General features: G+C 43.8%; 1 protein-coding gene across 9 annotated transcripts in view; it reads left to right on the top strand.

Moving 5' to 3' along the window:
- XPNPEP3 (X-prolyl aminopeptidase 3) overlaps window positions 1-26,824 on the top strand; it is a 474,091-nt gene that overhangs the window by 391,734 nt on the left and 55,533 nt on the right. For 8 of the 9 annotated variants that reach the window (XR_012226445.1, XM_073558042.1, XM_073558039.1 and 5 more), the window contains one exon: window positions 8,607-8,727. The exons of the other annotated variant lie outside the window; for it this stretch is intronic. Coding sequence is in view for 7 of the 8 variants with exons in the window: in XM_073558042.1 (XP_073414143.1) it covers window positions 8,607-8,727 (121 nt within the window). In the remaining variant the exon portion in view is untranslated. The remainder of the gene's footprint in view (window positions 1-8,606; window positions 8,728-26,824) is intronic. 9 annotated transcript variants of the gene reach the window in all.

Here is a 26,824-nt window from a genome sequence, read left to right on the forward strand (position 1 = left end):
TGGGACGAGTTGACATTTTTATTGGTACCATTTTCGGGCATGTGACATTTTTTGATCGCTTTTTAATCCGATTTTTGGGACGCAGAATGAACAAAAACCAGCGTTTCATGAATTTCTTTTGGGGGGGGGTGCGTTTACACCGTTCCACGTGCGGTAAAATTGATAGAGCGGTTTTATTCTTCGGGTCTGTACGGTTACAGCGATACCTCATTTAGGTCCTTTTTTTATGTTTTGGCGGTTTTATGCAATGAAAACTATTTTATATAAAAAATAATTATTTTTGCATCGCTTTACTCTGCGAGCTATAACTTTTTTATGTTTTTGCGGATGACACTGTATGGCAGCTCGTTTTTTGCGGGACAAGCTGATGTTTTCAGCGGTACCATGGATATTTATATGCGTCTTTTTGATTGCGCGTTATTGCACTTTTTGTTCGGTGGTATGATAATAAATCATTTTTTGCTTTGTTTTTTATTTTTATTTTTTAAGGGGTTCGCTAAAGGGGTTAACTAATGGGACAGTTTTATAGGGCGGGTCGTTACGGACCCGACGATACCAAATATGTGTACTTTTATTGTTTTGTTTTTTTTATTTTCAAAAAATGAATTTATTAGGGAATATTTTTTTTTTTTACTAATTTATTTAGCGATTTTTTTTTTTTTAATTATTTTTACACTTTTTTTTTTAACTTTATTACATTGTCCCAGGTGGGACATCACTGTCCTGTGACAGATCGCTGATCTGTCACATCACAGATCGCTGTGACAGATCAGCGATCTGTCACAGGCACTGCTGCAGACTTCCTCATGCCTGCGCTTTGCAGGCAGTGAGGAAGTCAGCTCCCTACAGGCCCCCGAAGGTCCCTGTCGCCATCTTGGATCTGGGGGCCTGTTGGGAAAGAGCCCCCCGCAGCAGCGCTGCACATTGCGCTGCTGCGGGGGGCTCAGGGAAGCACGGAGGGAGCCCCCTCCCTGCTGATGCTTCCCTTTAACCCCCGGTACACCGCGATCGTGTTTGATCACGGTGTACAAGGGGTTAACGTGTCGGGGGCGGTCCGTGACCTCCCCTGACACATTGTGCCGGGTGTCAGCTGTGATAATCAGCTGACACCCAGCCGCAATCAACGGCGCTCACCACGTGGGCGCCGCTGATCGCTATGACGTACTATCCCGTCCCTGGGAATTAAGTCCCAGGGCACATGGACGGGATAGTACATCTCATGGCAGAAAGGGGTTAAATAGTGAAAAAAAAATCCAAAGTTTGTTAAAAAAAGAATAATAAAAATTGTGTCATTTTCCAAGACCCGTAGCGTCTTCATTTTTCGTGATCTGGGTCTGTGTTAGGGCTTATTTTTTGTGTGCCGAGCTAACGTTTTTAATGATACCATTTTGGTGTGGATACAATCTTTTGATCGCCCGTTATTGAATTTTAATGCAATGTTGCGGCAACCGAAAAAAGGCATTCTGGCGTTATGACTTTTTCTTCGCTATGCCATTTCCAGATTAATTCTTTTTATAGCTTGAGAGATCAGGTGATTCTGAACACAGTGATACCAAAAATGTGTATTTTTTTATTTTTTTATTTTGAATGGGGCAAATGGGGGATGATTTGAACATTTCATATTTTTATTTTTTTATATTTTGTAAAACTTTTTTATACTTTTTGCATGCTTCAATAGTCTCAATAGAGACTAGAAGCTGCAGATGATCAGATCATCTGTGTGTAGCAGAGATGCTCACTTGCTATGAGCGCCGACCACCGCCAGTCCGGCAGTGACAACCATAGAGGTCTGCTGGAGACCCCGGGTTGTCATGCCAACCCATTGGTGTCATGCGATCATATGACGGGGTTACCAATGATAGGGATTAGTGACGCGCTTCCGACACAATCACATTACATGCCGCTGTCAGCGATTGACAGCGTCATTTAACGAGTTCACAGCCGCGGGTGGAGTGAGATTCCACCTGTGGCTGTTAAGAGCACATGTCAGCTGTTCAAGACATTTGCCATGTGCCAGAAAATATGTGGGCTCAGCGCCGGAGCCCACATCAAAGGAAGGGAAACAAAATCAGCCGTACTTGTTAAGGCGCACGTCGTGAAGGGGTTAAAAAATATAGATTTTAAAAAAATATTTTTTTTTTACTGTTCTTGTTATTTTTTGCTTAGTCCCTCTATGGGACTTTAATTTGTATTAGTCTGATCTCTGATAAAATGCATTGCAATACATTATATGTCAATGCTGCAAGAAGCCTCTTAGAACATGTACTGTACGTGGCATGCCATAGCTGGCTTACCTGGAGGTTGTCATGATGACCTGGGCACCATTCCTGGCAGTGACAGCTCACGATCGTCATGACGTACCCATATGTCAAAGGTCAGCACTCCCTATCTATTCTTGACACATGGGTACGTCAAAGATTGTGAAGGGGATAGACATATCTGTATATATATATATTTACCAGTGTTTGTTTATGCCCTGTGAAAAGACTATTGAATTTGAAAATGTGATGATTATATTTTAATTGTAGATATGACTTCTATAATCTATTGTAAAGCTTCATATGCAGCCCCTTTCTCCATGGGTTACATGATAAACTAAACTCCCCTGTCGATAACACTGCGCAACAAATTTCAGGGAAGTTCTTGTCTCCTGAGAAAATTTTATTGTATCTTATAGATTTTGATATGCTGAACACGAATATGTGCTCCAAAAGTATGTATCACGTAAGGTAAAAAGCCCCTTCATGACCGGAGCTTTTTTTGATTTTTCATTTTTTGCTCTTCTTCTTTCCAGAGCCATAACTTTTATATTTTTCCATCAATATGGCATTGTGAGGGCTTATTTTTTGCGGAACGAGGTGTACTTTTGAACAACACCATTGGTTTTACCATGTCGTGTACTCGAAAACGGGAAAAAAATTCCAAGTGCAGTGAAATTGCAAAAAAGTGCAATCCCACACTTTTTTTGTTTGGCTTTTTTGCTAGGTTCACTAAATGCTAAAACTGACCTGACATTATGATTCTCCAGGTCATTATGAGTTCATAGACACCAAATATGTTTAGGTTCTCTTTTATCTAAGTGGTGGAAAAAAATTCCAAAGTTTGCTAAAAAAAAACTGCGCAATTATTCCGAGACCCGTACCGTCTCCATTTTATGTGATCTCGGGTTGGGTGTGGGCTTATTTTTTGCATGCCGAGCTGATATTTTAAGGATACGATTTTGGTGCAGATGTGTTCTTTTGATTGCACGTTATTGCATTTTAATACAATGTTGCGGCATTCTTGCGTTTTGATTTTTTTATCGCTACGCCGTTTAGTGATCAGTTTAATTTTTTTTTTTATTGATAGATCGGGTGATTCTGAACGTGGTGATACTAAAATATGTGTAGGTTTGATTTTTTTCAATTGTTTTATTTTGATTGGGGCGAAAGGGGGGTGATTTGGACTTTTATGTCTTTTTTTATTTTTTTTATATTTTTAAACACTTTTTTTTACTTTTAGCATGCTTCTATAGCCTCCATGCTCAGATCACCTCTATGCAGCAGAATTACAGTCTTGCTATGAGCGCTGACTATAGGGTGGCGCTCATAGCAATCTGCCATCAACAACCATAGAGGTCTCGAGGAGACCTCTGATTGTGATGGCAACGCAGCGATGACCCCTGATCACATGACGGGGGTTGTCACTACGCGTATTTCCGGACCGGCGTCCGGAAGTGCATGTAAATGCCTGCTTTCAGAGTTTGACAGCAGCATTTAACTACTTAATAGGTGCGGGCGGATCGCGATTCCATTTGCGCCTATTGCTGCACATGTCAGCTGTTAAAAACAGCTGACATGTCGCGGCTTTGAGGTGGGCTCACCACCAGAGCCCACCTCAAAGCAGGGGATACTGCCAGCTGACGTACTATTCCATCAGCTGGCAGTAAGAGGTTAAGAAACAACAGATTATAGTCTAGATTATGACGTCCGAGACACTACATACATGTGCATCGATGTCAGTAGCAAAAGCAATTGTTCAAAAGTGTTTTGCAGATGACTTTCGTTTATAATCTGTGTCAGATGCTTCTCGAATAAGATTCCAGCAATAGTCAGCCAGCATTGACGTACTCCACTTTCCCTGGTACCCTTTCTCCATCAGTGCAATGTCTTGGTGAAATCTTTCACCGTGTTCATCGCTAACGGCACCAAGATTGGCTGGAAAAAAGTCCAAGTGAGAATGTAGAAAATGCATTTTTACTGACATATTGAATTTCATCACATGATATGCTGTGAGCAGTTGTCCACAAGTTGTTCAAAGTTTGGTGCCCTGCTGTTGCCAAGGAAGTTGAAGATCACATCTTTAAAGGCTCTCCATGCCACTAGTTCAGCATCTTGCAAAAGACAATCAAAGCTACTGTCATTCATTATATCTTTTATCTGTGGACCAATAAAAATACCTTCTTTAATCTTTGTATCACTTATTCTTGGAAATTTCTGTTGCAAGTAAGAAAAGCCTTCCGATTCTTTGTTCAATGCTTTGACAAAATTCTTCATAAGCCCAAGTTTAATTTGCAAAGGAGGGAGAAATATCTTTGCTGGATCAACGAGGGGCTTTTGTTTAACATTCTTCTGTCCAGCAACCAGGTTTTCGCGGAGTCGCCAGTCCTTTCTGAAATAGTGTATTTCTCGTGCATGACTGTCCCACTCACAAATAAAACTACAATACTTGGTATATTCAAGCTGCAGTTCCATAAGAAGTGCAACAACTTTTAGTTCACCACATATGTTCCAGTGATAATTTCTATAATTAATGTGGGTCAACAGTAATTCCATATTCTCATACATTTCTTTCATGTGTACAGCATGTCCAATAGGTATAGAAGAATAGATATTTCCGTTGTGTAGTAAAACAGCCTTCAGACTTAAAACTGATGAGTCAATGAACAGTCGCCATTCCTTCAGGTCATGTTCACATCCAAAAGCACCAAACAACCCCAAGACGTCGTTGCAAAAGGTTAAACTGTCGACATGGTTGAAAATTGATTAAGGTCTTCTTGACGACTGCAAAAAACAGAAACTCTTGTTCCTGGTAATAAGAGATTCCGTTCTTGTAGGCTTGATCCCGATAATTCTGCCTGCCTCTTTGACAATTTCAAATCTCTGACCAAGTCACTCAGATCAGCTTGACTGAATAGATGTGGATTAGATGTGGAAGGCTCAAAGTCTGGGTCTGCAGCTGTTTCATTTTCCACTGACATTGTTAGTTCAACTTCGTCGTCCTCCATTGTCCATACTATATTATAATGTTTCGTATAATTTCTCAAAAACCGTATGTGATAAGAAAATTCTGAAATCATTTCTGAAATCAGCATGAAAAAAATCTATCAGGAACACTCAAAATTGTCCAAGGGACAAAACCTTAATAACACAGTGTAATCTTTCTACAATACCATGCATTTAAACTGTGCTCTATCTACCACCTCAATGGCATATAACTCACACTTCTCTAATTACATCAATACTACATTTCCTAAAAGATATATTTTCTTAAACAAGTCAAATGGTATCTGCTACTGGACAGGTTAGAAACTGAAAGCCAAAAAACACAAAATACAAAAATGTAGAGAATTATTTATTTGTATTTTTGGGATGCTAAATATACTGTACCTATACAGTAAAATATCAATAATCAACACTGTGGTGCTACACTGGTGATTTTCACTTTTACATATTTTGATTGTGTATGTTTTTATTGTCTAATAAAGTATATTTGGTAATTCCTATTTTTTGGCATTGTTGGATTTCCTTTGGTGCTGTTTTTTTGGGATGCTGTGTAAAATGTAAAGAAAACAAGCATGCAATGTTTTGGAACTCTCTTCTAGCCATATTAGGATACTTTTACACTTACCGCATTTTTTGCGGTCCGTTATTGCATCCCGTTTTTGCATGTAAATAGTTCTGGAAAAAAAAATGGCGTTCCGCAATGCCGAAAGTCACGGTGTGCTGCAAAAAAAAACCTTCCATTTGTTTTTGTGGACCCATTGTTTTACAATAGGGACCGTGACCGTACGCCGTATAAAAGATTGAGCAAGCTCGATCTTTTATCACGGCCACAAAAACGGCCCTCATGGCCGTACGGCACACGATGCACCGTGGAATTTTTGCAGGCCGATTTTGCATAGAAATCTATTGGGGCCGCAAAATCGGCCAGCAAAAACACGGTAAGTGTAAAAGCAGCCTTACACCATAGCTACAAGTGATTCCAAGTGTAGTAATAAAACCTACGCTCTCTGCAAGCGAATACATCCCATTGCTGTCCGTCATCAGCTTTCAGGCCATAGAGAGGCTGAATGTAAAATAATGTTATTTGTCTATTACTCTGTTATCAGTCGTCTCAGGCTGGAATGAAGATCACTGTACAATTTATTAGGCGACATATTCTGCAGCGCTTTACAGACATTATCATTGCTATCACCATTGGGGCTCACAAATCTACATTCCCTATCAGTATGTCTATGGAGTGTGGGAGAAAACCAACGGAAACCCAAGCAAACACAGGCAGAACATACAAACTCCTTGCAGATGTTGCCCTTGGTTTGATTTGAACCTAGGACCCCAGCCCTGCAAAGCTGCAGTGCTAACCACTGAGCCACCGTGCTGCCTATGATAGAAAAGGTGAATACAATTCTTGGTCTTTGTTACTGTACATTTCCTTTGCTGAGAACTGTAGACACAGTGGTTGACCAAGGAAGGTTTGTGCAACATGAAAGATACATCATGCTAACTTCTTTTCGAAATCCAAGGATGTTCAGTCGTGCCATCAGCTCAGAACTAGCAGCAACCAATAAGATCAAGCTACACCCATCTACTGTTTGGAAAGTTCTGACTATGAGACACATTTGTGGAAGAATTCTGGCCACAAACCATACTTTCAACATCATAAAAAAGCCAAGTGACTCAATTACTCATAAAATGTAGGAACGGGGGTGCAGAATAATAACAGGTGCTCAAAGTAACAAGTCAAAATGTGCAATATTTGGCTCTAACACAAAGCAGCACTGTCTACAGATGAATGTGATATGTCTGAAGGTAGTGAGAGTGAAGCAGCTGCTGATTGGCTGCAGGGCTCGCGTGATGTGACAATGGTACCCAAGACCCGGGGAAGACAGTGCCGACACCAATGGAACAGCGCTGGCATTGGAGGTGAGTATAGGTGTTATTATTAACTAGGGTCAGACATACTGACTGAGAAGTGGTTTTCTGAGTAGTGGACAACTCATTTAAAGATTTGTCCAACTTCTCCCAGTGATTGACAAGTCTCTTCTATAGTGCTAACAGCACTGCTCAAGATAGCTTCTCTCTTCAGCACGGTTGGCTTCCAAATGACCAGTATTACCAACAGGGAGCTGCAGCACCTGATGATCTTTTATAGGAAGGAGGGGTGGTGGTCACCACCTGCTGGCTAATTAACCATATAGTAACACCAGCGGCCACCGGGGGGAAATCCAGCAGCAGACTCACTAAACATATAGTAACACCAGCTGCCACCGGGGGCAAAAACACATATTAACCCCCGAGGGCCTGAAAGGAAAAAGGTTTATAAAAGAATCCAGACTCTGACACAGATCCAAAAATGGATCGTGACATAGTGAGAGACCAGTCAGTCACGTGCAGTGGCACTGGGAGAAGCAGGCTCGGGTTAGCATTGGACTGTTCTTGTCTCTGCCTATGGTCCCTGGCTGAATCGTCTGTATATAACTAACCTACATCTTCTAACTATAACTAATCTAAGTCTTCTAAACCTACACCTGGCTGCAGTCATGTAGCCAGGCTCTGATTCATGCTGCCCCCATTTTGGGCACCATGATTCAGATGGCATGTTCACTTTAACTTTTTAAATAAGGGAAGTGTATGCTCCAATGTTGTGATTATTAGTGTTTCTTTGATATCTAGTATTGCTAAATAATTGTTATGAAATGTTTGCTAATCATGTTCGATAAAGTTAATTTTGAATGCACCCCCCAGATAAAGCTGAGCAGGCAACACTCCAGTTGGGCAAGTGGGCAAGACACATTTCTTTGGGCAAGGGTGCAGGACATTGTTTTTAACTGCTCTCCATTATCTGTGTCTTGTGAATTTTATAAATGTGTTTGAGCGCAAAGCTTCAGTGAATAGCGGAGCTTCTTTATTGTGGGCATTTTTTTCAGTTTTGCGTCATACTTATAGGTATGGGAAGTGTGAACCTGGATAACCTCTGATAGTTGGCTACCACTGTCTCTTGCTCAGAGTTGGGTGGTCGACAAAGAAAAAACTTTGGTGCTCACCAACTACTTTTACACCTGATGCCTTATGAGAAAACACTGACTGTTTGAATAAATGTAAATATTGCTTTATTTCCTTATCAATGCATAGTCCAGCCCCCTTAATTGTTTCCATACCAGTTATGACGGGTGCAAAGGCACAATTATGTAATGAATGGCCTATAATTCTGTCTTCAAAAATAAATCTACACAAGTTTCCCTGTAGGAGACTGAAAAAGGTTTTTAGAAGTTATGTCATTTTTCTGTTATAAATTAAAAAAGAAAACAAAAGCCTTATTGATTGAATGTGGTGTTCTTTTTGCAGGCTGCACGGAGGTATTGCCCACACCATGTTGGGCATTATCTAGGCATGGATGTGCACGATACTCCTGACACGTCCCGATCTTTGCCTCTCCAGCCAGGCATGGTGATAACTATAGAACCAGGTGAGAAGAAGGACTGCCATTTATTTGGTCTGAGACTAGTTTGAAACCTTTTCCTGACACTAGCTTAGAAGCAAAGATAATTATAAAATAAAAAAGAATGGGAGTAACAAAACGCTACTGAAGAATATTTTAAATCCATGGTATCCTTACAAAGCACTTATTCGAGTTTCAGAGAAAACAACGCATTTTGGTATTGAACCAAGGCTTTCCTCAGGCAATAATGCAGTAACAAAGATTAGGGATTTACATACAAGACAAAACAGGGAAGGAAATTACCTCACACAGTACCAGAGAGAACTACAAATAAAATATGTACCGTACTAGGTAAAGAGCCACCGACTGGATTTGTATCCAGAACTCTAATATTAGAAATACAACAGTGTCAGCAATATATAGATACACCCATATATGCTCTGGGTGCTCAAGATTTGGTGAAGTGATATGCGTTTCACATGTTAGTTATTTTACCAGTTTAATATGTTATTGTGGGCCTGCTGTTTGATCCCAGGGGGAGCTACCCTCTATGGAAAGCGTGCTTCCACTAAGGGGATCTACATTCCGCTAGACGGGTGTGGAATTTTATACTTCCCCCTATCAGTCCTTTTCTTTGAGGACTTTCTTTGCAGTTGGGAAAGTCTCCCATCCGATTGTTTTTATTTTTATTTTCTTTCTTTTCCTGCTTCCCCCTCCCCCCTTTTTTTAAGGGAATTTTCCTCTTCCAGGGGAAGAGTCTTGAGGAGATCATTTGCATATTCCCAGTGCCTTCTGGGATAAGTGAAGAGTCTCCGCGAGCTCAACGATCACTGGGTTTTGGCCGTTGCAGCTGAAAAGAGGAAATCGGAAAACCAGGGGAAGAGTCTTGAGGAGATCATTTGCATATTCCCAGTGCCTTCTGGGATAAGTGAAGAGTCTCCGCGAGCTCAACGATCACTGGGTTTTGGCCGTTGCAGCTGAAAAGAGGAAATCGGAAAACCAGGGGAAGAGTCTTGAGGAGATCATTTGCATATTCCCAGTGCCTTCTGGGATAAGTGAAGAGTCTCCGCGAGCTCAACGATCACTGGGTTTTGGCCGTTGCAGCTGAAAAGAGGAAATCGGAAAACCAGGGGAAGAGTCTTGAGGAGATCATTTGCATATTCCCAGTGCCTTCTGGGATAAGTGAAGAGTCTCCGCGAGCTCAACGATCACTGGGTTTTGGCCGTTGCAGCTGAAAAGAGGAAATCGGAAAACCAGGGGAAGAGTCTTGAGGAGATCATTTGCATATTCCCAGTGCCTTCTGGGATAAGTGAAGAGTCTCCGCGAGCTCAACGATCACTGGGTTTTGGCCGTTGCAGCTGAAAAGAGGAAATTGGAAAAACCGCGCGCCAAATTTGGCTCATCTTTCATCGTTTTTAAGAAATCTCAAGATGGAAGAGGCCAGGAGCCATTTGGTGAGCTGCATTTCTTGCTACATGTTCACAGATTTACCAGTGGAAAAGCCAAACTTCACATGCCACAAATGCAAGCTTGTGTCCCTGTTGGAGGAAAAGTTGCAAAATCTCGAAGAGAGGTTAGCTACGTTGAAGATCATTAAGGAAGGTGAAGAGTTCTTGGACAGAGCAGAATTATCTCTTCATGTTACAGAAAGAGAAGAAATTCGAAGTGCACCTGAAGAAACAGAGGAATGGAGACATGTGACCCGGAGAAGCAGGAGGATCAGGAGGCAGTCAGCACCCATACTGCTCAGGAACCAGTACCAGGCTCTCACGCAGGAAAACGATGAAGAAATACATCAGGATAAGACTTTGCCAACAAACAGCAACCTTGTACGCCCTCAGAGTCCTCCTGGATGGAGAAAGAAAAATGTTGTGAAGAAGAAACGGAGAGTGGTGGTCATGGGGGATTCCCTGCTGAGAGGAACAGAGGCCGCTATCTGCAGACCGGATATAACTACAAGAGAAATGTGCTGTCTTCCAGGTGCAAAAATTAAAGTTGTGTCTGACAGGATATCAGGACTCTTCAGACCTACAGATGACTACCCATTCCTGCTACTACATGTGGGGACAAATGACACCGCAAGAAACGACCTGGAAATCATCTGCAGAGACTTTGAAGACTTAGGCAAGAAAGTGAAAGAACTGGGAGCGCAGGTGGTCTTCTCTTCCATCCTCCCAGTGGATGGCCATGGAACAAGGAGGTGGAATAAGATTCTGCAGGTGAACAACTGGCTACGTCGATGGTGCCGTCAGCAACGATTTGGATTTCTGGATCACGGAGTGAACTACTTATACGATGGACTACTTGCTAGAGATGGGGTGCACCTTACGAAGACTGGAAAGCATGTATTTGGAAGTCGCCTTGCTACACTTGTAAGGAGAGCTTTAAACTAGAACAACATGGGAAGGGAAGCAAAAGACCAGAAAAAGCCATACACCTGACAAATGCTATTGAGAACTCTGCTATTAGAAGTGGAAAGGAAGAACAAAGACGAAAGAATCTAATTAATAAAAATATTGGAGAAACAGAAACCAATCACAAACTAAAATGTTTCTATACTAATGCACAAAGCATGGGCAACAAACAAGGAGAATTGGAACTACTAACACAGGAACAGAAATATGATGTAATTGGAATCACTGAAACTTGGTGGGACAATACACATGATTGGAATACAAGACTAGAAGGATACAACTTATTTGCAAGAAACAGACTTGATAAACGAGGAGGGGGTGTCGCATTGTATGTTCGAAACGCGTATATCTGCACAGAGATTGAAGCTTCAGAGACTGGGAGTTCTGTGGAAACTGTTTGGGTAAGAATACAAGGACAGAACAATGGAAAGGACACCATTGTAGGCATTTACTACAGGCCGCCTGTGCAAGCCGAAGATATAGATGAACTCTTTATGCATCAGATGGCCAAGTTCTCCAAAAAATATGACATAGTTGTCATGGGAGATTTCAACTATCCAGACATTTGTTGGGAATCTCTCTCAGGCAAAACTAACAGGTCAAGGAAATTCTTATCCTCTCTTGCTGACAACTTTATCTTCCAAAAGGTAAGGGAGAAAACAAGGGGAACTGCTACCTTGGATCTAATCCTTATAAACAGGGAGGAAATGGTTGAGGAGGTAAAAGTGGCTGGGACCCTAGGAGGTAGCGACCATGCTATTTTAGAATTTTGGATTACTAGAGGTGGAAGACCTGTGAAGACTCAGACGTCAAGGTTAGATTTCAGAAAGGCAGATTTTAAGGGATTCAGAAAGAGAATTGGAGGGATCCAATGGCTGGATATCCTTAAAGACAAAAATGTCCAGGAAGGATGGGAAATCTTGAAAAATGAAATTCTCAAAGCACAGTTGTTAACAATTCCGAAAAGAGGGAAGAATAGGAAGCATTTAAGGAAACCAGGATGGATGAACACAGAACTTAAGCACATGCTAAAAAGGAAGAAAAAAATGTTTATAAAATGGAAAGAGGGAGGCATATCTAAAGAAGAATATAATGCTGTCTGCAGAACCTGCAGGGCACAAATCAGATTAGCTAAAGCTGAAAATGAACTGAGGCTTGCAAGAGATGTCAAAAGCAATAATAAAGGATTTTGGGGATATGTCAAAAGTAAAAGAAAAGTCAAAGATGCTATAGGATTTTTACAGGATGAAAATGATGAAATGGTAAGACAGGATGTTGAGAAGGCTGAACTTTTAAATTCCTATTTTGCATCTGTTTTCTCTCAGAAAGGAAATGCAACATCAACTGTTATTCACTGTCCTATTAAGGGAATAGAAGAATCCAGGATATCTATAAACAGAAAGATAGTGAGGAAACACTTAGCTAACCTAAATGAATTCAAGTCTCCAGGTCCAGATGAATTACACCCCAGAGTACTGAAGGAGATAGCAGAAGAAATTTTTGAACCCCTCTCCATAATCTTTGAAAATTCTTGGAGAACAGGAGAAGTGCCAGAAGACTGGAGAAGAGCAAATGTTGTTCCTATCTTCAAAAAGGGGAAGAAGGTGGACCCAGGCAACTATAGGCCGGTGAGTCTGACTTCTATACCAGGAAAGATCTTTGAACAAATTATTAAACAACATGTATGTCAATACCTGGATAAGAATGAAGTGATTAAACAGAGTCAGCATGGGTTTCTAACTAATAAGTCATGTCAGACTAACTTAATTTCCTTCTATGACGGTATCACTGATTGGGTGGATCAAGGAAATGCTGTAGATATAGTATATCTTGACTTCAGCAAAGCATTTGACAAAGTCTCTCATACAATCCTTATTGAAAAAATGACTAAGTATGGAATGGACAAGGCAACTGTTAGGTGGATTCATAACTGGCTTAGTGATCGGACCCAAAGAGTGGTCGTAAATGGCTGCACATCCAGTTGGAAGAATGTCTCAAGTGGGGTACCACAGGGCTCTGTCCTGGGCCCTGTATTGTTCAACATCTTTATCAACGATTTAGATGAAGGAATTGAGGGTAAACTGATTAAATTTGCTGATGACACAAAGCTAGGAGGGATGGCTAATACTAGAGAAGAGAGAGAGAGGATTCAAAAAGATTTAAATAAACTGGAGAAGTGGGCAGCAACTAACAGAATGGTTTTTAACAGGGAGAAATGCAAAGTACTACATCTGGGCAATAAAAATGAAAAAAGCATATATAGAATGGGAGGAATAGGGCTAAGTGACAGCACATGTGAAAAAGACTTGGGTATACTAATAGATCACAGACTGAATATGAGTCAACAGTGTGATGCAGCAGCAAAAAAGGCAAATGCAATTCTAGGATGTATTAACAGAAGCATACAGTCTAGATCACGTGAAGTCATTATTTCCCTCTACTCCTCTTTGGTCAGACCTCATCTGGAATATTGTGTCCAGTTTTGGGCACCACATTTTAAAAAAGACATCAACAAACTGGAGCAAGTTCAGAAAAGAGCGACCAGAATGGTGACCGGTCTGCAAACCCTGTCTTATGAGGAAAGGTTGCAGGATTTGGGAATGTTTAGTTTGCAAAAGAGAAGACTGAGAGGAGACTTAATAGCTGTCTACAAATATCTAAAGGGCTGTCACATTGTAGAAGGATCAACTTTATTCTCATTTGCACAAGGAAAGACTAGAAGCAATGGGATGAAACTGAATGGGAAGAGACACAGATTAGATATTAGAAAAAACTTTTTGACAGTTAGAGTGATCAATGAGTGGAACAGGCTGCCACGAGAAGTGGTGAGTTCTCCTTCAATGGAAGTCTTCAAACAGAGGCTGGACAGACATCTGACTGGGATGATTTAGCGAATCCTGCTTTGAGCAGGGGGTTGGACCAGATGGCCCAGGAGGTCCCTTCCAACTCTACAATTCTATGATTCTTTTACCGGTCTTTTCTCAAACCCTTTTTTCTGGTCCGTGAAATGAACTCAGTCAAATTCTGTTCACTGAATGTTAGAGGCTATGTGCACACGGTGCAAATTCTGCTGTGGAATTTTCCGCGCAGATTTTGCTAAGGCTAAGTGCACACGGTGCGGATCCTCCTGCGGATTTTAAGAAATCCGCAAGTCAAATGACCTGCATTTTTCCTGCGGATTTCTTCCTTTTTTTGCGCTTTTACTGCGGTTTTTGTGCAGTTTTCCACTGCGGTTTTCCCCCTGCGGATTTGGAGAATCACGTGCAGTTCTGCTGCAGTTCTGCAGGGCCAAATCTGCTGCAGAACTGCACAGAATCTGCACCGTGTGCACAGGGTCTTAATATCCCTCAGAAGCGTTCTCAGATTCTTTACTCTCTGCAGAAACAAAAAGTCCAAATTCTTATGTTACAAGAAACACACTTTAAGGCCCTGTGCACACGGTGTAGATTCTGTGCAGTTCTGCAGCAGATTTGGCCCTGCAGAACTGCACGTGATGTACAGTACCATTTAAGGCTATGTAAAACAAAAAACGCTGTGCACATGCTGCAGATTTTTCCGCGCAGATTTGGTGCGGACTAAAAGAAGCAGCATGTCGCTTCTTTTGTGCGGTTTTGCTGCAGTTTTCCACCTGCTCCATTATAGAAATCTGCAGGTGAAAACTGCAGGGGAAATCCGCACAAAAACTGCACTAAATCTGCACTAACACTGCAGGTAAAACGCAGGTCATTTTACCTGCAGATTTAGCAAAATCTGCGTGGAAAATTCCACAGCAAAATCCGCACCGTGTGCACATAGCCTTAGGCTGAGTTCACACGTGGCGTTTTTTTCGCGTTACCGCAGCGGTTTTAACTGCGCGATTTTGCCGCGAAAACACGAAAAATAAGCATCCCATGCATTCCTATGGGATTCCGCAATGCTGTGCTAATGCTGCGGTTTTTACCTCGGCGGAATCGCTTCGCGGTAAAAAACGCAGCATGCTCATTAATTTAGCGGAATCGCGGCGATACCGCACCCATAGGAATGCATTGTTCTGCTTACTTTCCGCATGTGGCTGTGCACACCATGCGAAAAATAAGCAGAACATTTGCGGATGGTACCCACGGCCCGTAGGAGAGGAGACTGTCCTCCGGGCTTTTGGTACCATATCCCTGTAAAAAATAGAATTTGAAATAAAAAAATATTGTTATTCTCACCTTCCGACGTCCCGCGCAGCCTTCCGGACTCTCTCTACGCTCCCGGTCCCAGTAATCCTTTGCGAGCGATGACATCCGTTCTCGCGGGATTGGGAAATCATCGCGAATGACCGCGAGACATCGCGGTAATTCGCGCAAAGGACTACTGGGACCGGGAGCATGGAGAGAAGCGGGAAGGCAGCGCGGGATGCCGGAAGGTGAGAATAACAATTTTTTATTATTTTTTACATCCTATCTTTTACTATTGATGCCGCAATAGGCAGCCTCAATAGTAAAAAGTTGGTCACACTCGTCAAACACTATGTTTGACGAGTGTGACCAACCTGTCAGTCAGTTCTCCAAGCGATGCTACAGATCGCTTGGAAAACGCTAGCAATTCTGCAAAATACTAGTTTTTCCGTGGGAAAATCGCGGGAATTTAAAATGCGATTTTCCCGCGGAATGGAATTCGGAATTCTCGCGGTAATTTCCGCAAGAGTTCCGCTACGTGTGAACCCAGCCTTAATCTGATCATGTTCCTAAGTTAAAAGATAGGTAATTCAACACCTGGTTCCATAGCACAAATCCTGAATCAAAGTCCAAAGGTGTCTCCATTGCAGTCCATAAGTCATTAGAATTTTCTCTTATTGATACACTTGTAGACATACAGGGTAGATATATCTTTCTCAAGATTTGCAGACTCAATATACACAATTGCTAACTGGTATCTTCCTAATAAGGCCCAGATTCCAGCATGCCGTGCGTTCCTAACCTTACTTTCTAATTTCGCAGAAGGTACACCGATCGCAGGTGGAGATTTCAATTTTACAATGAACCCAAAGGTAGACTCTTCTTCTAGGAGGGAAACTGTTTTGGTGAGACAGCTGCGTTCTCTTAAAAGGGTTCTCCATGCTCTCCGACTGACAAATGTTTGGCGGATAATGAATCCTCAGGGGAAGGATTACACATATTCTCATATACATAATTCTTATAGCCACATCGACCTCTTTCTCTTGAGCCACCATGCTTTGTCCTGGCAACCCAAGGCCACAATCGGAGACATTCTGTAGTCGGACCATGCTCTGATTTTTCTGTCCTTATCTCTGCCATCTCTGGTCCAACGTTCTTGGACTTGGAGATTGAATGATAACCTTATCAAGGATATTTTATGTGCTTCAGAGCTGAAAGAGTCTATTGACTCCTTTATCCAAATACATGCCTCTGACCAAACTTCAGCTCCCTTGCAATGGGAGACGTTAAAATGCGTTATGAGAGGGATTCTGATAAAGCATGGTTCTAGGTTAAAGAGAGAGAGCTCAGAAAGTGAATGAATTATTACTGCAAATTCATTCCCTTGAAATTTCACACAAACAAACTCTATCTGCTTCCACGCTTACTGACTAGACCAAAAAAAGAAATTAATTAAGAGAAATTTTAGCTAAAAAATATTTTCAATCCATGGACAAATCTAAACGTTTTTTCTATGACCTATCTGACAAGTGCGGGAGACCATTATCCAGACTGCTCCATCCACGTGCGTCGGCTACATTTATTCCGTTTGTTGAAAAACAAAATGGCAGGGATACACACAACCCAAAAGAAATTGTGGATCTCTTTCAGTCATACTATAAGAATTTATACAACATTAAGAACCAATTCGCAGATATGCCCCCATTAGACCTTTCCTATAAGATAAAAGAATACATTCAGGAAACATCGCTACCTATGTTGAGTAGTTCAGCTCTGAAACCTTTAGAGGAGGAGATTTACCGTCGGGTAAATGCCCTGGTCCAGACGGTTTCACACCGGCGTTTTATAAAAACTTTAGGGAACAACTCTCTCCAATAATGACAAAACTTTCAATGATATTGATGAAAGTACTGGATTTGTTCCCCAGTCTCTAGAGGCACACATTATTGTGCTCCATAAGCCAGGTAAAGACCTTTCGATAAATGCCAACTTTAGGCCGATTTCTCTCTTAAACATAGACATTAAATTATTTTCAAAAATCTTAGCTGAGAGGCTAGCCCCTTTAGTCAATAATGATCAGGTAGGATTCATCAAAGGATGAGAAGCCCGGGATAATACTATTAAGACATTACTTATCATCTCCAAGGCAAAAACTAGCTCCACACCACTAGGTCTTTTATCTGTAGATGCAGAGAAGGCTTTCGATAGAGTCCATTGGGATTTATGGAGGAAGCCTTGAGACAGATAGGTCTAGGTCCTCACTTTCTACAGAAAATCTTAGCCTTATATAAATAATGGTCCAACAGCGCGGGTTAGAATAAATGGTTCATTATCCAGCCCATTTAAGATCAACAATGGAACCAGACAGGGCTGCCCACTTTATCCATTACTTTACGTAGTGGTAATGGAACACCTAGCCAACGCTATCAGAAATAATATCAATATTCATGGATACACGATAGGACCTAACTGTGACGGACTCAGCTTCTGCTGAGCCCATTTTTTGAGTCGACCCTCTAGGTCGTGGCACCCACCCACCGAGGGCGAGCTTACCTTGTGAGAAGCCACCCCTATACAGGGAGCGTCAGGGGCAAGACCAAGGGGGTGAGCCACCACGACTGCTGGGACTAGACGGCTGGCTCAAGGGAACACTATGTGCAAGTGTCTGGCGACAAGGACGAGCAGGAATCAAGACAAGACGTAAGGGCAAGGTATCTTCATTAAGAACTTCAGGATAACATTCAGTGCAAACGTGAAAGAAAGCAAAACGTGCAAGGTGCGTGCGTGCGCACGCCAAGGTCCAAAGCATAGTACGTGCCAGGTGGCATGCCTAGGTACAGGTAAAGGCACAATGGCATCGGACTCTGGACAGCTGGCAACGATCAACATGATCAAGGCATCAGGCTGCGGACATCAGGCCGCAGTCATCAAGCTTACGATCTCTGGCAGTGATCGGCAGGTTCCGGGCATCCGGCAGGCAAACCAGGGTTCAGGCAAGGAGGCACGACAGATATCCAGGCATGGTGTGTGTTAGGGAACACGCCAAGGTCCAAGGCTAGGTGCAAGGCAAGGTGCGTGTGTAGGGGACACGCCAGGGTTCAAAGCAAGGTGCAAGGCAAGGTGCACGTGTAGGGGACACGCCAGGGTTCAAAGCAAGGTGCAAGGCAAGGTGCATGTGTAGGGGACACGCCAGGGTTCACAAAATGAGACAGGATGCGTGTGTAGAGACAAGCCAAAGCACAAGGTACAAGACAGAGTGCGTGTGTAGAGACACACCAAGGCAGAGGGCACGCCAGGGTTAGGGTTCAAGGCAGGGTGCGTGCTAGGAGCCACGCCAAGGTTCAGGACAGAGTGCGTGCTAGGAGCCACGCCAGGGTTCAGGGCAGGACACGTGCTAGGAGCCACGCGGGAGGCACACCTCACTGGCCAGTGCACACGGCTGTAACGCCAGCATGAGGCACGGCTAAGGCACAGGAGGCGGGCAAGGGAACCTTCGTGCTAGGAGCCACGCCAGTTTCAAGGCAGGATGCGTGCTAGGAGCCACGCCAGGGTTCAAGGAAGGGCTGCGTGCTAGGAGCCACGCCAGGGTTCAAAGCAGGGTGCGTGCTAGGAGCCACGCAGAAGGCACGCCTCGCTGGCCACTGCACACGGCTGTACACAAACATGAGGCACTACCATGGCACAGGAGGCGGCCAGGGGAACCCACACCGTGGTTCAAGGCTCAGAATAGCAAAAACTAGACATGGCGAGACAGGCAAGGCCGAGAACAGAGGAAGGACTACAAGTCAAAGAATAGCTAAGGCAAGACATAGCAAAACTGGCTAAGGCAGAGAACAGCAGAAGGACTACAAGGCAAAGCAAGGCAAAGACAAACATGGCACGAGAGACAACACAAGACATGACACGAGACTAGAGACAGAGTACAAGCACAGAGCGTGTGCAGAGACGCACGACAGAGCAGAGTGCAGGGGCACAGAATACAGGGAGTGACCAAGCAGCCATGCAGGGAAGCAACACAATAATCAGGCCCTGACCATAGGGAGGGGCGGTCTGATATAGCACCATAGTACCAGTACTTCCAAGTCAAGACCAGGGGAGAACTTCCAGTTCAGCTCCTCCAGGATCACAGAGAGCAGTCACATGACCAGGGATTCCAGACATGCCGAGATGATTGCAGAACCAGACAGTACTGGAACCTAGGAAAGGTCACATGATCAGGGGTTCCAGACATGCAGAGATGATCACAGAAGGCAGAGCAGGAACGCAGGCATCTTGCAGCCCAACAGTCATGAGGTGAGTGTGCACACTGATCTAGGGAACATGCAGGATAGCAGACATGAGATGCGCGTGCACACCGCTCCAGGGGTCATGAGGCAAAACAGACATGGCGGGCGTGACACTAACTCTTATAAAATAGCTCTGTATGCAGATGATTTAGTCCTTTATATATCACAACTACAAATATCGTTTCCAATGATTTTAAAGGAATTTGAAAGGTTCTGATCACTTAGTAACTTTAAAGTCAATTATTCCAAATCAGAAGCCTTAAATATATCCCTTTTTCAGAATGAGGTCCTTCAAATCTAATATATAAAGCTCAAAGTGTGTAAGTGTGTGTGTATGTATGTATGTATGTATGTATGTATGTGTGTGTTTTGTCCGGGACAGGCATCCGCACCGTCGCAGCTACAGCCACAAAATTTGGCACAGTCGCACGTCTGGACCCCGAGAGCGTCCTAAGCTATGTTGTGAGGTGAAATTTTAACCCCGCGCGTTCCAATTCACCAAACAAATTTGCCCCCTTCTACATACTGGGGAAAAAGTATGTGTGTCAAGCCCCGCCCCTCATTATAAACTTCTGTGAAGCACTTGGGGGTTCAAAGTGCTTACCATACATATAGATAAGTTTCTTGCCAGGTCTAGTTTACAAAATGGGGTCACTTGTGGGGGTTTTTGTTATGAATGGGTCACCGAGGAGGATGGCAGGAACAGGCCAAGCCACCAGAAAACCAGAGAGGTTGGTAACTAAGCGGATTGCAGACCCCTGATCCTATCAACACAACTAGCAGTAGCCGTGCAGCATTCCTACGATGCCCTAGACGCATCGGCACAGCCAGAGAACTAACTAAGCCTAAAGCCAGAAAGGTGAAATCTAAACTGCCCCGGAGCAGATCCCCAAGGGAATAGACAGCCCCCAAACATATATTGTTGGTGAGACAAGATGAGACACAAACACAGGCAGAGAACAGACTGAGCAAACGGTGGGGCCCAAGCTGTCTAGACAGGACAGGACAGAAAAGAGACTGTCTGCAATCACGCACAAAACCCTAAAAAATCCAGCACATCTGATATACAAAAAACCTGAGGCCACACGACCTCACCCCCGCTAGATAATCACTCTGGTATGAACTGGAATCGAAGCAAAAGATACTAACATAACAGGGAACTGAACAAACTGACACAAGCTGTAACATATGAGCGGGGCCCAGCGCTGACCCCAGCAGGGAGCACGCTGAACCCTAGCAACAAAGCAGAAAGCAAAAAAAAAGGCAGAACCAGATTAGATGCAAAGGATTAGCAAAAGAATCACTTAACTGAACCATGCAGATCAGGCAGGAGACAAAAGAACTCCAAATGCACAAGGAGGAAATCACCAGCAACCACCAAGGGAAGCCTGCTCAATTACAGTATATGCTCCCAGCCAGTAATCCCAGATTCCCAATTATCGTCGTCACGTGGCAAACGTCCATCAACCTGGCCAGATCCACTACTCCCAGTAACCACCAGAGGGAGCAGAGAGAGCTCCGGCTCTGACATCCAAGCAATGGAATTCACAGCAGGGTTTCAACAGTTTAGACACATCAGGGGCTCCCCAAACGCGACATGACACCCGCAGACCATTCCATGAAAGTCTGCATTCCAAAACGTCACTACTTCCCTTCCGAGCCCTGACATGTGCCCATACAGTAGTTTTCTCCCACATATTGGGTATCAACTTACTCAGGACAAATTGGAAAACAACCTTTGGGGTCCAATTTCTCCTGTTACCCTTGGGAAAATAAAAGATCATGTTTGTGGAAAAAATATGATTTTTTTTATTTTACGGCTGTACGTTATAAACTTCTGCGAAGCCCTTGGGGGGTTCAACGTTCTCACCACACATCTAGATAATTTCCTTGGGGGGTCTTGTTTCCAAAATGGTGTCTTTTTTGGGGGTTTCCACTGTTTAGGCACATCAGGGGCTTTCCAAACACAGCATTGCATCCGATCTGAATTCCAGCCAAAAAAGTGAAATGGCGCTGCTTCCCTTCCGAGCTCTGCCATGTGCCCAAATAATGGTTTCACCCCACATATGGGGTATCAGCGTACTCAGGACAAATTGCACAATAACTTTTGGGGTCCTGTTACCCTTGGGAAAATAATGAAATTGGGGGTGGAAAGATAATTTTGTGGAAAAAATTTGATTTTTTAATTGTACTGCTGTACGTTATAAACTTCTGTGAAGCCCTTGGGGGTTCAAAGTTCTCAACACATATCTAGATAAGTTCCTTGGGGGCTCTAGTTTCCAAAATGTGTTCACTTGTGGGGGTTTCCACTGTTTAGGCACATCAGGGGTTCTCCAAACGTGACATGGCTTCCGATCTGAATTCGAGCCAATTTGGCTTTGAAAAAGTCAAATGGTGCTCATTCCATTCTGTGCTCTGCCATGCGCCGAAGCAGTGGTTCCCCCGCACATATCAGGTATCAGCGCACTCAGGACAAATTGCACAATAACTTTTGCAGTCCAATTTCTCATGTTACGCTTGGTAAAATAAAAAAAAATTGGACCTGAAGTAATTTTTTGTGAAAAAAGTTAAATGTTCATTTTTTTTAACATTCAAAAAATTCCTGTGAAGCACCTAAAGGGTTAATAAACTTCTTGAATGTGATTTTGAGTTCCATCAGGGGTACAGTTTTTTAGACTAGTGTCACTTTTGGGTATTTTCTATCATATAGACCCCTCAAAGCAGGGGTGGGATTCAAATTTTTAACAACAGGTTCTGTGTTTATGTGTAGGAAAACCACACCCATTTTAAGCCACACCCATTTACACACCTTTTCCTCAAACATATACAAATAGGGGCACAGTCAAACAGTTGAAAAAAAATAAATTGGAAAAGATCAGAACAGTGCACATTCTGGCCAGCGGCTCTCCTTACCCGAGTGTGACAGCTGCATATATTTCTATGTAGCTGTCTCACTTGACTGACCGGCTGGCCAGGCTGTGCACTACATTCTGATATTAACAGTTCCCATCAAACACCAGATCACACATATAACCAGCAGCTTTTGTTCTGGCCAAATTAATTTTTAAGCTGATACCACGACACGGGAGACTCCTTTGGCCGGGCCCTACTCTACTCTAAACTATTAAAAATAAATATATATTTATGTATTTTTCATTAAGGGAATGAGTCACATACATTTCCATTTTTTTTAAACAATCATTAATACCACATACAAGGGGACAAATATCGTCACACCATGACCAGACCACATATTACCACCACATAGTCACCGAATAATACCACATACAAAGAACAAATAGCGCCACACCATGGCAAGACCACATATTACCACCACATAGTGACTGAATAATACCACATACAAGGAACAAATAGCGCCACACCATGGCCAGACCACATATTACAACCAGATAGTGACTGAATACTACAATACTGCTCATTAATTAAAAACACAGTTCTAAGCACCATTGTATACAGGATCTCTGTATTTACTGTCAGTGTACAGGTAACACACTGACTCACCAGTGACGTCTGTAGCTGAAGTCCTTAATCTTTGCTTTTCTTTTTCATCCAGCACAGACCACCATCACTTCTTCCAGCCAGGACTCGTCTCTGCATGAAATAACACAGTTACCTAGAGCACCACTTCCAGAGCACATTCCCCACTTTTTCCCTTTCTTCTACACTACACATCTGAATACAGATGTGCACCCATCATTAATACATAACTGGTTATTATGCAACCCACCATTCCAAATATAAATTATAATCTACCACTGTGCACCCACTAACTGTAAATGCCACTTTCCCCATTTAATATATAAATTAGCACCTGTACTCGTTCCCCCAATTCATTACCAAGCACTTCAACCTCAACGCCCCCCACTCTGTACCTCCCGCTCTAACACTAACCCAGATTCATTATATTTACATGCCCCTCCCACCTCAATTCATTGTCATGTCTTTCTTTCCCACCCTCTATTCATTATCATCTGCTCTACCGCACATTCAATACATCACTTACTTTCCCACACTCAAAATTCTTTATTTGTTCTCCAGATAGATCATTTGCTTTCCTGATCCCCCACCTTTAATTCATCATTTTCTCTCCTCACCCCCCCACCTTGAATTAAATTGCTGTGCCCCGTCACTCACAATGAGTTCATCATTTGCAGTCCCCCGTCCTCTCCCCCACATCAGTCCCCCCACTTTAATTTGAAGTCACCTTACTTCATCCGTTGCAGTCCCCTATCACCCCTCACTTCATCTGCAGTTCCCCTTCATCATTTGCAGCCCCCTATCCCCCTTCCATTTCATCATGTGCAGTCTCCCTTACCCCCCACTTCATCATGTGCAGCCCCACTCCCCCATCATCATGTGCAGTTACTCTTACCCCCACATCATGTGCAGTCCCCTTTACCCAATTCATGTGCAGTCCCCCTTACCCCCAATTCATCCTGTGCAGTCCCCCTTACCCCCTCTTCAGCATGTTCAGTCCCCCTTCATCATGTGCAATCCCGCTTACCCCCTCCATCATCAAGTGCAGCCGCACTCCATCATGTACAGCCCCACTCCATCATGTGCAGCCCCACTCACCCCCCTCCATCATGTACAGTCCCATTCACCCCCTCCATCATGTACAGCTCCATTCACCCCCTCCATCATGTGCAGCTCCATTCACCCCACTCCATCATGTGCAGCCCCATTCACCCCCCCCTCCATCATGTACAGCCCCCGCACCCCCTCCATCATGTGCAGCCCCATTCACCCCCCTCCATCATGTACAGATGCCCCCTTCACCCCCCTCCATTATGTGCAGCCACATTCACCCCCCTCCATCATGTACAGCTGCCCCATTCGCCCCCCCCTCCATCATGTGCATCCATATTCACCCCCTCCATCATGTACAGCCCCATTCACCCCCCTCCATCATGTACAGCTGCCCCATTCACCCCCCTCCATCATGTGTAGCCATATTCACCCCCCTCCATCATGTACAGCCCCATTCACCCCCTCCATCATGTGTAGCCATATTCACCCCCTCCATCATGTACAGCCCCATTCACCCCCTCCATCATGTGCAGCCATATTCACCCCCCTCCATCAGTACAGCTGCCCCATTCATCCCCCCTCCATCATGTGCAGCCATATTCACCCCCTTCCATCATGTACAGCTTCATTCACCCCCCTCCATCATGTACGGCTGCCCCATTCACCCCCCTCCATCATGTGCAGCCATATTCACCCCCCTCCATTATGTGCTGCCACCTCACCCAATTAATTCATTTAGAAAAAAAAAAGTTTCCCATACTTACCTCACAGCCGCTCCCCAGCAATGCCTCTCTGCAGCCAGGTCCAGGTACATGTCGGCGTCTGCGCGATGACGTCATCGCGCAGGCCCGACACCTGACCCGGAAGTAGAGAGGGAGTGGGAGCTGCGCAGCTGTCAAGGTGATGGCCGTGCACAGCTCCCGGCCCGATACACTGTGACGCAGGCGGCTGTGTCTGCTGCCGGCCGCGTCACAGAACAGAGGGCACGGCCACACATGGTACCGGATCGCGGCTGTGAATCTCCCCGGTTTGGGGAACCGGCTGCTTTTTTAACAACCGGTTCCACCGAACCGGAGAGAACCGGCTGAATCCCACCCCTGCCCCAAAGTAACTTCAAATGTGATGTGGTCCCTAAAAAAAATATGGTGTTGTAAAAATGAAAAATAGCTGGTCAACTTTTAACCCTTATAACTTCCTAAAAAAATTTGTTCCAAAATTGTGCTGATGTAATCACGTGGGAAATGTTACTTATTAAGTTTTTTTGTGTGCCATATCTCTGATTTAAGGGCATAAAAATTAAAAGTTGGAAAATTGCGAAATTTTCAAAATTTTCACCAAATTTAATTTTTTTTCACAAATAAACGCAAGTTATATGAATTAAATTTTACCACTAACATGAAGTACAATATGTCACGAGAAAACAATGTCAGAATCACCAGGATCCATGGAAGCGTTCCAGAGTAGAGTTGAGCGAAACGGGTCGAAAAATTTCAAAAGTCAACGACTTTTGGCAAAGTCGGGTTTCATGAAACGAAACCCGACCCTAGGATGAGGTCGGCGACTTATGCGCCAAAGTCGCGTTTCAAAAGTTTGTTTTGCGCTCTTTTTCAGCCAATCAGGATCCACGGACACTGTGGGCAACGTGATGACATAGGCAGGGGTCACCACCATCTTTCAGAAGGGCATGCAAGTGATTGGCTTGCTTTGGTGGGCGTCACAGGGGTTATAAAAGGGCGTGCACGCCGACCGCCATCTTACTTCTGCCGATCTTAGCATAGGGAGAGGTTGCTGCTGCTGATTCTGTAGGGAGAGCGTTAGGCAGGGAAGAAGAAAACAAAACTGCTTCTGCTGCTAGCGATTTTGCCTGTACAACACACCAGTCACTGTGTGTGCAGTGCAAGGGGAGGCTATATTGTGGTGGATCAGCGGTGTTGGTTGTTAGGCTGCCTTCTAAGGCTTCCTGACAGCTGCATTGCTATTTACCCACTGCTCTGCAAACTGCTTTTTTAAAAGCAATCCCAATTTTTTTTTTTGTCCTGCTGAGGTACTGAGCGTGCATTTTTTCACACCATACAGCGGTGTACGCTCCTCACACAGTACCGTGTAACGGCTGTTATCACAGCCACAGTGATGACTCAGCCTCCAGCTCTATCGCCTCCTCTTCTGAAGTTGTAAAATGTAAAAGCACTGAGTCGTCATTGGAGGCTCATGTTCATGAACCACACCTTTCCTTGTGTCCTTCACCCCAACCAAGATTGAAGGATGACGCAGGCCATACTACTGATTACTCCATGGAGCTGTTTTCACATACCATGCCTGGATTATCAAGTGAAATGGTGAATTACCCAGGCCAAGATGAATCTGACATGGAGTGCACTGATGCACAGCCGCTGATAGATGATTCTGCTGGTACATTCACTCAGAGCACTACATTGTCCTCGCAGTGTACAGAGCCAGATTCTGACCCTGATGAGACTCAGGTGCCCCTTCCCGCACACTATACCACCATACACGGTGACACAGAGGAAGGTGCACATGACATTGAAGAGGAGGTGATGGATGACCCAGTTGTTGACCCAAATTGGCATCCATTGGGGGAAGAGGGTGCTGCTTCCAATAGCTCAGATGAGGAGCATCCACAGCAGACATCGACATCGCAACAGCTGTTATCTGGCAGGCCCGGAGCACTCCAAAGACAGGTTCCAAAAATCAAAAGAGTTGCTGGACAGCT

Source organism: Dendrobates tinctorius, unplaced genomic scaffold, assembly GCF_039654945.1.
Source record: "Dendrobates tinctorius isolate UK_male_01 unplaced genomic scaffold, ASM3965494v1 ptg000012l, whole genome shotgun sequence".
Taxonomy (NCBI): Eukaryota; Metazoa; Chordata; class Amphibia; order Anura; family Dendrobatidae; genus Dendrobates; species Dendrobates tinctorius.